The following is a 14,609-nucleotide window of genomic DNA, read 5'->3' on the forward strand; positions in this document are numbered from 1 at the left end:
CTTGCCTCATTTTTATTAAAGGCATTTTCTTATTGTTGTGTATGTAAATGGCACTACAGAGTTTCAGAGTTTGCTCTTCTATAGCTTGTGTGCCCCACAGCACAAACACAGTGGTATTTCAGATGTGTGTATTAAAAACAACCAAACAAAGTAAGAGAGAGTCAGATATGAGAAACAGTGTAGTCCAACGTATTGCACAAGTTTCATTGTCTTCATTATTTTCCTAGAGATATCTGGATTTTAATTGGTTCCCTTTGCTTATGACTTTAGGGCTGATAATCCAAATTCTCAGAGATTGAAATGAACCTCTGTTTTGATAGGCAGTGGGTAATCTCCCGTTGCCTTGCATCAGGTATGTCACTACAGGGAAGCATGCACAACAGCCTCTAGAGCTCATGGGATCAAACCTGAGACTCAAGTCTTTGTGGGACATGCGTTTTCTCTGCATGCAAGAATCTCCTCTGCAAAAGTCATAGTTTTCTACTCCAACTTCTTTTATTGTGATTAATATCAAGTACCTTTAACTTTAAAAGGTAAAATTCCATTATGCTCAAATATTTTCAGAATGTATTAAAGGGGCCTGAAAATAGATTATAGAACTTTCATTCAGATGCATCAAAAGAAGTGTGGCCAGAAGGTTGAGGGAGGTGATTCTGTCTCTCTAATCCTCTCTTGTGAGACCTCATCTGGAGTATTGTGTCCAGTTCTGGAATCCTCAACATAAGAAGGATATGGAGCTGTTGGAACAGGTCCAGAGGAGGGCTACGAAGACGATTGGAGAGCTGGAGCACCTCCTGTATGAACACAGACTGAGAGAGTTGGGGTTGTTCGGCCTGGAGAAGAGAAGGCTCTGAGGAGACTTTATAGTGACCTTCCAGTACCTGAAGGGGCTACAAGAAAGCTGGAGAGGGACTGTTTACAAAGGCTTGTAGTGATATTACTAGGTCAAACGGCTTTAAATTGGAGAGGGGCAGATTTAGACTAGACATAAGGAAGAATTTTTTCATGATGAGAGTGGTGAGACACTGGCACAGGTTGCGCAGGGAAGCTGTGACTGCCCCATCCCTGGAGGGGTTCAAGGCCAGGTTGGATGGGACCCTGAGCAGCCTGATCTGGTGGAAGGTATCCCTCCCATGGCAGAGGGGTTGGAACTGGATGATCTTTAAGGTCCCTTCCAACCCGCAAACTTCATGATTCTATGAAGTCTATGCATCAAATTGTACTTTATAAAAGTGTTAATATTGGAGGTGTACAACCCTCAGTGAGGCTGATAAAGTACTAATGGGAGAGCCACAATGTAATTGCAAGAACAGCTGATTGAATCAAGATGGCACTTAACAGAATAAGATAATTTCAAATTTAATGATTACATTAGATTAGATTATATCCTCAATTAAGTGACACCTCTGAGAGGTGATTAGAGATGGAACTTTGACTTTCAACTTTTGAACAATTTAATTTACATTTTTTCATCACCAACATAGGAAAAAAAAGTAGTATTTTTCTCTGTGTTCACTGAGAGAACAGAATATATTTTTAATTCCAGTTTGCCTCAATAAAACATTTCTTTCAAAAGACTGGAAGGCTACTTAGTTCTGAATTTTGTTAGCTGGATAATGGACCCATAAATACATGCTGCTGAGCTGAATCTTGTAAAGGTTGTTAGAACATTATCCCACTGAAGTCACTGGAAATATTCCTTGCAATTCTTGCAGAAACTGGAATGACCCATGTGTGACTTTAAAGTTTTCAAGCTTCCTAACATTTTATGGCATATTTGAAATTATTTTGGCACGGTTCTTGCCATTTATTGAAACATGGAGAAGACCTTTCAGTGATGCTGTTAATTACTATTTATATAGTAGGGCAGAGCTGTCACCAACTGGGCTGGAGCATGTCACTTAATGCTTTTCCTGATGTGTGAATGACTATGTCAGCTGGCATTCCATACTGCTTTGGGTTCCTCTCCACTGCAGGCTGCTCATCCTGTTGCATTTTGGAGTTGTTAGTGAGCATCCCTTTATTCTAGCAGCTGCCCTTCTGTTTCTGAGGTCAATCTGTGACCTGAAAGAACTTCTTTAAAAAAGTCATTGCTTTAGGGTGTAGACACCTTTGCATTGAGTGACGGGTATTTTTACATCTCCACATCTCCATGAAGGAGGGAGTGGAGTAAAGCTGCTGTCCTCCTAGTAAGTAGTGTAGAGTATGAGTGAAGCTGCATGCTTTTGTGAATCGGATTGTGGCTTCCAGACCACTGAGATGGGCTAGAAGAAATGCAAATGCAGATGCTCAAATTGCTTTTTAGCCTCTTTCACGCTGAAGGTACGGAGGTGTTGCTTCTCTTCTTTGTGTTTTCTTGTGATGAACAGTGGCTCGCGACAAGTACGTGCCTTAAATGGAGAAAAAGACCACAGGACAAAGGCAAGTAACATTGCTGGAAATATGTGGTGCGCTCACCTAGTATTTGACAGTGAAGATGAAGAGCACAAGGATGCTGCTGAATGTGGAAGATGACTACATCCGGGAACTTGCAGCTCCCACTGTTTTTCCACATTTTGCTTTCAGTTGGTTTCAGTTGCCAGTGAGTTTGGAGTGACAATGTTGATGGCAGCAATAGGGCAATTTGGAATGTGATTTTTGCTATTCAGAAGACACCAAACACCTTGTGAGTGGTTGCAGTCATGTACGTTTTTCTTGTACGAGCTTTTCTGCTGGGGACTTTGATGACACGTATGCTTCTTTCCTTGCCTCTTTACATAATCTTATTGTAACTATCTCATGACTAGTGAGTTCAAATTAGGAAATGCTACTGACTGAAAAGTCACTGCTCCAAAGGATATATCTTCCTAACTTTCATTGTAGTAATACCTTTTATTTGTAAATTAATATTTGCCTTATTACAGAATATGCATTTGTTATGTGCAATTCTAATTACACATTTGTTCAGAATAATCAAATTTCATAAGAAACATATTTTCATAGTGTTTTCTAAAATAGCTGAGCCTCTTTACTCAGTAAAGGACAATGTTATTCCTTGGAATTATTAACATTGTCTAACAGGAAAGAAAGTATTGATAAGTGAGGGCATACCAGATAACCTAGGGGAGATGACATAATTAGCATTCATTATTAATGAAGCTATTGCCTCATTCACATGAAATACAGAGCACTTAATACTCTGTTTACCTCATCTTCTCATCAATAAATACATTCCCTCTAGAATGTGGTGTTATATGTCCCCACTTGGGAGATCTGTTCACATTGAACTCACTAATTAGAAGTTTCAGTTCCGTTTATGTTGACTTTGTCTTGCCTTTGGCTTTAGTTCACTCGGTTTTGTAATCTTGATGCACATTGCATTATGATATTCCACATGTATCCAATGAGAATCACGACATTTAAACTACTGTCCTGAGAACAACATGAGCAGCAAGCAAACTCATCCATGCAGGGTTTTTTTTTCTGCTTACCAGTTATTTAGAAGGAAAAGCAGCATTTAAACTGGAGTAAGACTAGCTGGCAGTCAGCACAAGAATGTGTTAGCAGCGTAGCCAATACACATGGCACACAATCCCTTTTTCAGTTTGTCTTCTGCCACGGGTTTTGTGTCATGCCTAAAATTTTCATAATGCTTGGGAAGAAATGCAAGCTTGTTTTGTAAGATGTTTACAGGGCAAGTGATTCCTATTATAGGTTGTTTTACAAGCTTAAGAACTAAGTATCCAGGCCAGAAGTGCCTTAAATGAGATGGGCAATATTTCCCAGGGGAGTTTTGAGGAGACCTGCACTGACATTGCAGGACCAGGCAGCAACAACAGCCCCAAGTTCCGGAGAAAGAAGACAACCAAGGTTTAGGAGGAAGGAAAGGAGGTGAGGAGGCATCTGCATGGGGGGCAAGCAGTCGAGGGGAGGGTGAGGAACCAGTGGCAGCAGACACAGGGCATGTCTGAGGAGGATTAAAAGAATGACAGTTAAGCATATTTTTACACAGAAATACAATTAAGAAATATAAAATTACAATTAAATTGTTGGGCTTTTTGCTTTCCACCTTCCTTTTACTCATTGGCATGTCTGCATGGGCCATTCAGGAGAATGCTGCTATGGGACAGCTGTCAGTAAAACCGTGATCCTGTCCCACACTGACATGACATAACCTGATTCCAACCAAGGCAATGGAGTCTGGCCACTGAGTAGCTAAAACCAGCATTTCACTGCTGCTCACAAACAAGGGCCTGATCGACCCGCAGCTAGAACCAGTGACTTCTAAGGTTTGGTTCAAATGGGGTTTAAGAGAGCAATATATATATTCACCTTTAATGAACTAGACTTGATAAAACATAGCTTAATAAAATAGTAATGTATTCAACAGTAATAACTTGTCTGATACATATTTGTATATAGTCACCCTGAGAAGACACATTGAACATGTTTCTATATTTTTAGATTATAAACTCAGAAAGGCAAGTGTTAAAACACGATGGAGATAGTGGCTGGTGCCTGGCCAAGGATGACTGGCTGGCAGGAAGGGACTCATCTGCCCATTGACTGCAGGAAGTACTCATGGAGGAAATTAATCTGCAGGTTAGCCCAGCAGACTGTCACTGCCATAATGGATGGATCTTTCCATCACTGGGCTATTGTAGCACTCAAAGAAAATTAGTAAAACACGTAATTGTTTAGGGGGAAATCGGTTTAAAAAGGGAAAGAAGTTAGCAATGTTCCCTGCCAAGGCACTGATAAATGGGTTCTGCAGCAAAGGCAACAGTGAGGGAGAGAGTAAATCAGCAGCAGGTGTCATTTTCTTGTTGCTGTGTGCTTCTCATTTATCCTGAACGTTATGAATTCATGCTATGAATCAGAAGCAATACCACAACAGCAGTATTTCCACTGGTCTGGCAGAGAAAGATCTCAGCGGTATCTATGCTTCCAAGTTACTTAACCTACACACCTGGGTGACCAGGACCTCTTTGCAGACAGACTCTGAAAGAACAACAGTGTTTTTTTCCTGCTAACATAGGAAAAGTGGGCCTTTTGCAAGCTCATTAGAATGTCCCTGTCCCTTCTTTGCTTCTAACTGGGAAACAAAGCTGCCCAAGCAGCCTTCCAGGCACAGTGACCTCAGAGTGATCAGTTTGCAATATCCTTCCTTGATTCGTTTTGGCTTTCATTCCATTTCTCATGTTATACAAAAGGGATCCCTCAGATCTCAGAAACCTCTGCTCAATAAAGAATCATAGTTCTATTTCATAAAGTAATAAAATGGCTTCTTGGAGTCTGAAGACACAACTTTCTTTTTATTGATATACTATCTAATGTATTATTCCTCAAAACCTAACCATTAAGAGACTACATAGCGTGAGAGAATTCACACTGCCTAAATTCTACAGTATGTGTTTAGATTTAGATACCTAAAATATATCTGAGTGGTAGGCAGCAGCCCAGCCATGCTTTTTTCAGGGCTGCGTAACTCTGTAAACCATTAAAATGTCTTCACTGATCTAGGAAAGTCTCTTGGGCATTATCAAATTGGTCCTGGTATTGTTTTGAAGAAGCAAGCTTGACTGGCAATCTAGTATAGACACATACTAAAATGTGGGAGCTCTTAGTTTCTCAGATGTCCTCAGCAAGAAGGGGATTGAACCTGTAACACTTTCTTGTTTCCTGTACCCCTAGAACACTGCATATCTTAAGTGAGACCACTCACTACCATTTCTTCTTGAAGGGGCCATTTCACAACTAAGAATATCAGAGAGATGAAGGGAGAAGAGCAGAATTACAATTAAACTGCACCTTACATGTCTCATTGATTTAAGCTTCAATTCTTAATTACTCAGGACATCTGCAAATCAGGCCTCACAAATGGTGTCCATTAAAGAATGAATGTACAGAGTCTGCAGTCACAAATGAAAACCCTGGTTTAAACGAGCCAATTTGTCCACATTAAGCAGGAGCTCAGATGCCACAGCATTTATCTTTCCTAGTTCCAGTGCTGCTAAGCACTGGGGCCCTTTCTAGGCATTGGAAGCTGCTGCTATTTTCCTCTTGCTGTTGGGGAATTTCAGAAAACCTGTTGAAGAGCTCATACCTTTAGCCTCCTCCGAGTTCAGATGTCTCAATACTCACACCTTGCATGGCTGTACTGTGCTAAGGCAATGAAAGGATGCATCCCAAAAAGTCCAGCAGTATCCTGAACTGGTTGAGTCCACGTGGTGCTAGGCACATCAGGGTAGCCTATCCTAAGATATCCAGTCTCCAGAAAGTTGCAAGTTTGGTCATGGTGCTGCTGACTGTCCTTTAAAGGAACAGTTAAAACTGTAGATTCAAATTCAAAACAAATTATTAATTAAAAAAAAAATAGATCTAGCAGTATTTTATCAGCAAAATTGCTGAACTGGACCACAAATGTGATTAATACTGTATGACTGGAAAAGCTGTGGGACATACAGTACCTCAGTGTTCTAGGCTGAGTTTTACGGCATCGAAGGAAGCATTTTTCATCTATAAAAACTTGGCTTATCTTCCATTCACTCAGCTGCAATGATACATGCACAGGTTTCAGGACACCACAAGCAAAATGTAAAAAGCACAGCCTTTTCAAATACAGCCCAAGCACGGCAGGAAGAAAATTTCGAGCTTGACTTTCACCTCGGTTTTGTGCCACTATGACTCCACTGATTTCAAGAGTTCTAATTTCCACTGAACAAAGGGAGGAAAGTCAATCACCCTCCCACAGAAGAAAATTCAGGAAAAGGTCCTGCAGTTCTTAGGAGCAGCTTATCTCATAATTGGGCATAGCAAATTACAGTAAATGAGGCCCCAGCTACTGATCTACAGGGAAGTGATGAACAAAACAATACTTCCAGCATAGCTGGATGAAATGTCTCTACTAATTTTTTTCTGATTTTGTATGGTAAAAAAAGCTTGTGATACTTGCCTATGGGGACCCAGTAGCTATGGTTTTTTACTGGCCAGCTGTCAACATCCATCAAACCAAACAGCTAGCAAGGAGGATTTTTTATTGTATATGAGACTACCATGCAAGGGGCCAATGCAGCTCCAGTGGCGATTAAAAACTATGCCTTTAGCTGGCCCATAAAAATTCTAGGAAGACCATCATAAATGTTAAGAGCTCCAGGATCCTCGATTCTTCTCCAGAAGAATCTGGATCTTTCAGTGTAGACACAGCATCCTGTAGGAAACTTCTGATTTTCATGGGCTGCAGGATCATGAGTGCAGGTCACCTTCACCCTGGCATAGGTGTCTGTGAGAAGGAACAGGAAAAGGGGGCTCTGTGCTCTGGGAGGGAGGTGGATAAATTCCACTTCATTTATTGGTGTCATCTTTCCAGTGGAAAATCTACCACACAACTAATCTGGACAGCAACATTTCTGTCATTTTCCCAAACTCTTAACAGCAAGCCAATTACTAATAATTACTGTTCTCGTAATTTCACTGTATCACACCAAAGTACTTGGGCCTCACGGTCCCTCATTGTCTGAAATTTTGCAGTATTTTAACTCACCTGGTTTCAGGGGAGCTACTTCTAAATTTAAGCAAATCAGGAGAGAATCAGATCTTTGTGCTAGCAAGCCTCTCAAAAGGATTTACTGTGCTGTAAGCAACCACTCCAATCTCTGTTTACCTTGCAGGTAATAACAAGAATATTCCGTGGAGAATTCAAACACAGAAGAAACATACCAGGCAAGTCACTAAAAGAAATCTAAGGCTTACCGTTCTCTGTAAACATGTAATACATTAGTAGATTAATTTCCCATTAGACAAATGAATGACATAGGATGCAGCATGCTACAGAAGACGAACTGCATTATCAGATGCAGTAAAACTCCAATCACAATTTAAACAGTCAAGTAAACATTATCTGAGTCAGAACCAAGCTGCACTAGGGTAGCTCTTCACAATGCTGCTAGGTCTGAAGTGTAGTTTATATGCGAGGGATTAATGCCTGCATTAAAGTTACCCTGGTTACTGAGGACCCACATTCAATCACCTGGAATTTGTTCTCTGCAGCGAAGGACTGTGTGTTTATTACAGAGTTGGGTTTTGATAAAATTACCTAGATACAGACACAGATACCTGAACCACTGTATTTAAAATTGAAAATTAGAAAAAAACCCCAAAACAGAAACAAAAAGGTATCGGCCGATGTCTTTAACATCAGCAGTGTGACAAGGAGCACAGTAACCAAAGATGCAGAACTGTCATGATACTGGCAATACAGAAACACTTACCATAGCACGATGATAAATCACAATATTGCTCACTACGCTGAGATGAACAGCATATATAGATGAACAAAATATAATGACATAGCCTTAGCATCATCATTTTTCTAAAGTGGCATAATCATTTGGAAGGACAATCTGAATCACATATAGTTCTAGCCGTTACATGAAATAAAAGACAACAGTCAATTAAGCCTGCTCTTGTGCAAGATTCACTATACTCTGGATAAACATAACCATGCAAGCCTTCAGGTTACATCAGGTCAGTCAAAACAGTCAACTGATACAAGTAGTCTTGGGAAGAGTTTAGAAAACTAAAAGCCACATGAGGCCTGCAGTGTACACAGTCCTGAGCTGATGTAAAGTATCCAGCCCTTAAAGAAAGTATGCTCATTGGTATCAACAGAGGTCCACACTGACCATTTTTAAGCGCTTTGCAAACTATGGATTCAATTGATAGAAGGATGGAGAGTCAGAAGAACTGTATGTTAAGTAATTTGGAGGATATACATGTTACATGATTGGATTTTTTTTAACCTCTTCATCCCAGTCAAAATCTAATGTAGCATCATCTAGCTCTGCTATTGAGAAGAGAGGTTTCTGTGTAACCACACAGGCTTTTGTAGCATTTCCCAACGCAAAAGTCTTCCTTCTGCTAGGATTGCTGACGTGCACCCTCAGCACTGGGCTAAGGCATTCCTTGTTAGTGTCAATCTTAATGGCAGGTGAGGTTTCTGATTTTGACTCAGGACGTGATGCAAAGGAGAATGTTGACAATTTGGCTAATGTACTGGAGTGCACCTTCTCTGTGCTTGGGCCACCAAGCTTCTCCTCTCCCTCCCTTTTCTTTTCAGTGGCTGGAGAGGACACAGCACCAAAACTGCTATCTGAGTGTATCGTTGCATTTCCTCTAACCTCTTTCCCCAAGGACTGATTCTGTTGCTCTTCTCTTCCTTTATTATCAATTAATTGTTTTTCCAAACTAATATTTCCTAAGCGAGTCAATGTCATCTTAGATTTCTCAGGGGGGCAGCATTCCTCTGGCAGCTGCTCTCCCTGGAGCTGCTCTCCAGGCTTAAAAATAGTTTCACTCAGAGAAAATTCTTCATTTTTCTTCTCTGAAGAATGATCAAATTTTGTCCTTGGTCTGAAAGAAAATTTAGCTAGTTTAGCTGCCGGAGGACTTTCACTGTCAAGGATTTCTGGCTCATGAGAACTCGCTATCTTTGTTTCCTTCACTACTTGACCTTTATTTCGTTTTCTCATGGAAATTGTTGCAGGTTTTTTTACAGATACACTGCTCTTTTCCTCTCCTAGCACAGAACCTACATCACATGAAAGATCTGGCAGGCCAGACACAGGTAATACTGAAGGAAGGGCCTTTGCTTCTGGCTCCGGTGTACTTGTAAAGAATCCACGTGATTTCTCTGTGTGCACTCTCTGCCACCTTTTAGAAACCCGTTGCGTAATAACTGAATCCTGCACACTAGCACTTGGTGATGCTGGGTCTTGAATACTTGCTTCTGAAGGAAAACAGCTGTGTTCTTCAGTCCTTTTCCTGCTTATATTGGAACCTTTGTCCTGTTCCAAAGCATCATGTAGATTCACAGTTGCTAGTGACTCTCTCGTGCCATTTCCCTTCCTTGGTACTGAAGCGCTTCCTTTTTCAGGACAGGACGCTTTACACAGTGTTTTTGTAGCCAGGTTATTTGGAGATATCTTCGGCATCAGCGACTTTTTCTGAAAAGCTTCTTCAGCGTCAGTGTTGCTCTCTTCCAGGCTGTCAAACCATGCCAGGCTGCCATCATCACCTCTCTTATTATGTTTAATCAAGCCTTTTGTACTTTTGTTATCACCATGTGCCGGGTCGCATACAGGTTCTAGATGTAAATCCCCTTCACTGTTGTCTTTGGGCAAAGAAGGCTGTGGCCTGGAATTATTCTCTTCTTTATTTGAAGGTTGCGACCAAGACATTTGCTTTGACTGCCCAAATGTATCCTTGTTCAAACATCTCATAGTAGTATTGAAATCTGTCTCTTCAGGCTGCAGCTGATATGAGTTTTCCTTTTGCAATCTATGGGATGAAAAAAATTAAACAATAGTAATTTATTTTTCTTTTTTTTTCTTCCTTCGTTGCATTAGTGATACTTAATACGTATGAATAGTGAAAATCTATAAATAACCTAGGTCACAAAACTGCATTATTAAGTTTCATATATAACTCCAAAGGCTGCTGTTGCAGTCTGTGATCTTTCAGCACCTTCTACAGCAAGTGGCAGAAATTTAGTGCCCCCAACAGAAGAGAGGCAGATGGACAGAGAAAGCAACCACGTCAGCTTAATTTCCTTGGGAAAGAAACAAACAAAAACCCCCAAACAAATACCTTTGCACTACTTAGAGCCACTGCTAGAGTCTCTTAGAGATTACATATTCTGTAAGTACATCTCCTAGAACAGGAACCTCATTAGATTTTGTCCTGAGCAAGGAAAAGCCTCAAACAAGTTATCAGAATGGCAAATCTGAGTATTACTTGGAATAGTGGTTGCTAGTGGTTTTCTTTCACAATCACTATGGACCCAACCTGTCAAAACCTTCCTATGATAAAGTGAAAACATCTCAGATCACCTATAAAACTTAATTATCCCTGTCTGCGGCTGTTAATATTCTCAGGGTCCTCCAAAACAACAGAGGTGCTGGAAGAAGGGTTCCCTCTAATCTCAGTACAGCTGATATTCTGTCTATCATACCTAAAAGTATAATTTCCAAGGGAGACAGCATTCTACTTTTTGCTACTGATTCTAAACATGTGTAGGTGAAATGATTGCTATTCATTGCAAACAGTTCCTCTGCTATATGAGAGAGAAAACACTGTTGACATGTATAACATAATAATTATTATCATTATTTACTAATAAGCTTATTCTTAAAATTTTAATGGAGAATAGCAGGAATGATCTGACTCATCAGGAAGAGCTGAAAGATACATGCTTGTTTTACTGAAATATAGTTTAGAGGGAATGCATGGGACGAGTCTTCTAATAGGTTGTTTTAAAGGACATTCATTTAGTATTCTAAGCTGATTAAGAGGCGGGGAAGAAGAAATCAGCTTAATGTGCAGCATAGGGGATTCATTGGGATACTGGGAAAACCTTTATGAGCATTAGGATGAAGCAATAATGGAACAGACTACCCAATGGCAATGGAAAATCCTCTTCATTAGAAGGCCTTTGGAGCAGACAACACAAGCCTCTGCCAGGAAGGTCAGTACAGACCAGATCCTGTCTTTGTATTTGATTTCCCATCCCATCCTACATTTCTATGATCCCCTATGAACAACTCTGTTTTAAAGCTAGCTTTTGTCTGTCTGTTGGAGATACCCAACGTCCATCTGCATCTGTGGTTATTTAAGATGTCTTTACTAATTTACGACATAAATCTGAAAAATATGTAAAGGAAAAAGTGTATTTTCCCAGCCATTCTTGCTCTACTTGCTTTGATAACATTAATCTTTTATCTTCTTGCAACAGTAAGAAAGTAGGAGTTTCTTTAGAGCCTAATCTCATTTCAGGAAACAAATGTTATTTCTTTTGTATTTTATCTCCTTCCAGTCCTACTGTTTTCCTCTCAGCCTCAGCGTGCTAGAAGTTTTCTCTTAATAACAGCAGACTATCCAAAGATTATAGTGGTAAGCTGGAAACTAGAGAAAAACCAGTGAAAATTCCAGCATGTACAAAAGAAAAATCACCCAAAAGAACAGAACTTTGATTCTAGTTTCTATATTCCATTAACAGAAAGGGAAAGATTCTGAGAAGCCCAACACAAAAGAAGGCTTAAAAAATATGAAGCAGATCTGCTGTACTTCACCAAGCAAGTAACAAAAGGTTATACAAAATTATTTACTCAGCTACAGTCTGGCATTTTCACTTTCAGAAGCTCCAATGAATTTGAACTGAGCGCAGAACTGAGATGTGAGTTAGGAACCAATTAAAATATTCTTAAATTCTTTGTAAATTCCACAACCCAGAGAGAGAGAGATGATCTTATTATGATCCGACAGTGCTACTTTAAAACAATCTCCCTGTTTATCCATGTCCTCTAAAGAAAAGTCCCTTGCCGATGTCCGATTCTATTTTTAGACCCTTTCCAGATATTATTGTCCAACAATTTTTTTCACTATTGAATTATTTTGTAACTCTGCATATTTTAACCTGTCAAGTCTTTGTAGCTCTTTGTGCAGAAGATCTTGCAGCTCAAGTCGCTCCAATATGAGTTCACATTGTGTTCGGTACTGTGCCATTGGGTCTTCTGGAAATGAGGTGTGTAAGGCATTGACGCCTCCGAGAAGTGCACCCCCCTATGTCACCAAAGAGATAAAATAATAATAGGAAGCTTTCTTTATTATTCAGCATGAAATTTAAACAACAGAGACTGTTCTATAGAAAATTCTCCCTTAGATATTTTAAAGCTTAAGGTAGCAAATACTTATTGAGTAACAGAATCACAGAATCACAGAATCACAGAATCACAAGGTTGGAAAGGACCCATTGGATCATCGAGTCCAACCGTTCCTAACACTCCCTAAACCATGTCCCTAAGTACTTCATCCACCCGTTCCTTAAACACCTCCAGGGAAGGCGACTCGACCACCTCCCTGGGCAGCCTGTTCCAGTACCCAATGACTCTTACTGTGAAGAATTTTTTTCTGATATCCAACCTGAACCTCCCCTGACGGAGCTTCAGGCCATTCCCTCTAGTCCTGTCCCCTGTCACTTGGGAGAAGAGGCCAGCTCCCTCCTCTCCACAACCTCCTTTCAGGTAGTTGTAGAGAGTAATAAGGTCTCCCCTCAGCCTCCTCTTCTCCAGGCTAAACAACCCCAGCTCTCTCAGCCGCTCCTCATAAGACTTGTTCTCCAGCCCCCTCACCAGCTTTGTTGCTCTTCTCTGGACACGCTCCAGAGCCTCAACATCCTTCTTGTGGTGAGGGGCCCAGAACTGAACACAGTATTCGAGGTGCGGTCTCACCAGTGCCGAGTACAGAGGGAGAATAACCTCCCTGGACCTGCTGGTGACCCCATTTCTGATACAAGCCAAGATGCCATTGGCCTTCTTGGCCACCTGGGCACACTGCTGGCTCATGTTCAGTCGGCTGTCAACCAGCACCCCCAGGTCCTTCTCTTCTGTGCAGCTCTCCAGCCATTCTTCCCCCAGTCTGTAGCGCTGCATAGGGTTGTTGTGCCCCAAGTGCAGGACCCGGCATTTGGTCTTGTTAAACCTCATCCCATTGGTCTCGGCCCAGCAGTCCAGCCTGTTCAGATCCCTTTGCAGAGCCTCCCTACCCTCCAGCAGGTCGACACTTCCTCCCAGCTTAATGTCATCTGCAAACTTGCTGAGGGTGCACTCAATGCCTTCATCCAGGTCATTGATAAAGACATTGAACAGGGCTGGACCCAGTACTGAGCCCTGAGGAACTCCACTTGTGACTGGCCTCCAGCTGGAGTTAACTCCATTGACCACCACTCTCTGGGCCCGGCCATCCAACCAGTTTTCAACCCAGGAGAGTGTGCGCCTGTCCAGGCCAGAGGCTGACAGTTTCTGCAGCAGAATGCTGTGAGAAACTGTGTCAAAGGCTTTACTGAAGTCCAAGAAGACTACATCCACAGCCTTTCCCCCATCCAGTAGTTGAGTGATTTTGTCATAGAAGGTGATCAGGTTAGTTTGGCAAGATCTGCCTTTTGTAAACCCATGTTGACTGGGCCTGATCACCCGGTTCTCTTGCGTGTGCTTCATGATAGCACTCAAGATTACCTGTTCCATGACTTTCCCTGGCACTGAGGTGAGACTGACAGGCCTGTAGTTCCCCGGATCCTCTCTGCAACCCTTCTTGTATATGGGCACAACGTCAGCCAGCCTCCAGTCTAGTGGAACTTCCCCAGTCAGCCAGGACCTCTGGAAGATGATGGATAGGGGTTTGGAAAGGACATCCGCCAGTTCCTTCAATACTCTTGGGTGGATCCCATCCGGCCCCATAGACTTGTGGACGTCTAGCTGGGCAAGCAAGTCTCTAACCGCCTCCTCTTGGATCACAGGAGCCTCAATCTGCCCCTCTAACTCTTGGATTTGTAAACAGAAGGAACAACTTTCTTTGCTATTAAAGACTGAGGCGAAGAAGGCCTCAGTACCTTGTACCTCAGGCCTTGTCCTTATCTTGTACTTAGCTGAGGCTAAGTACCTCAGCCTTGTCCTTATCCCCTGTCACTGTTATTCCTTCTGCATCCACTAGAGACTGGATATTCTCCCTCGTCCTCCTTTTCCTGTTAATGTACTTGTAGAAAGACTTTTTGTTGTCTTTCACAGCCTTAGCGAGTT

At 41.5% G+C, this 14,609-nt stretch overlaps 1 protein-coding gene across 3 annotated transcripts in view; it reads right to left on the reverse strand.

The window, feature by feature from the left end:
• Positions 1-537: 537 nt before the first annotated feature.
• Positions 538-14,609, reverse strand: part of MCM9 (minichromosome maintenance 9 homologous recombination repair factor) — a 61,254-nt gene continuing 47,182 nt past the window's right edge. Inside the window, exons 11-13 of one of the 3 annotated variants that reach the window (XR_008449073.1) lie at positions 12,452-12,597; positions 6,450-10,317; positions 540-6,312 (exon numbers count right to left, since the gene is read on the reverse strand). Coding sequence is in view for 2 of the 3 variants with exons in the window: in XM_054061977.1 (XP_053917952.1) it covers positions 8,757-10,317; positions 12,452-12,597 (1,707 nt within the window). In the remaining variant the exon portion in view is untranslated. Of the gene's footprint in view, positions 10,318-12,451; positions 12,598-14,609 lie in introns of all 3 variants that reach the window. The other 2 variants (XM_054061977.1, XM_054061976.1) reach the window with 2 other exon arrangements.

Source organism: Cuculus canorus, chromosome 3 (genome assembly GCF_017976375.1).
Source record: "Cuculus canorus isolate bCucCan1 chromosome 3, bCucCan1.pri, whole genome shotgun sequence".
NCBI classification, from domain to species: Eukaryota; Metazoa; Chordata; class Aves; order Cuculiformes; family Cuculidae; genus Cuculus; species Cuculus canorus.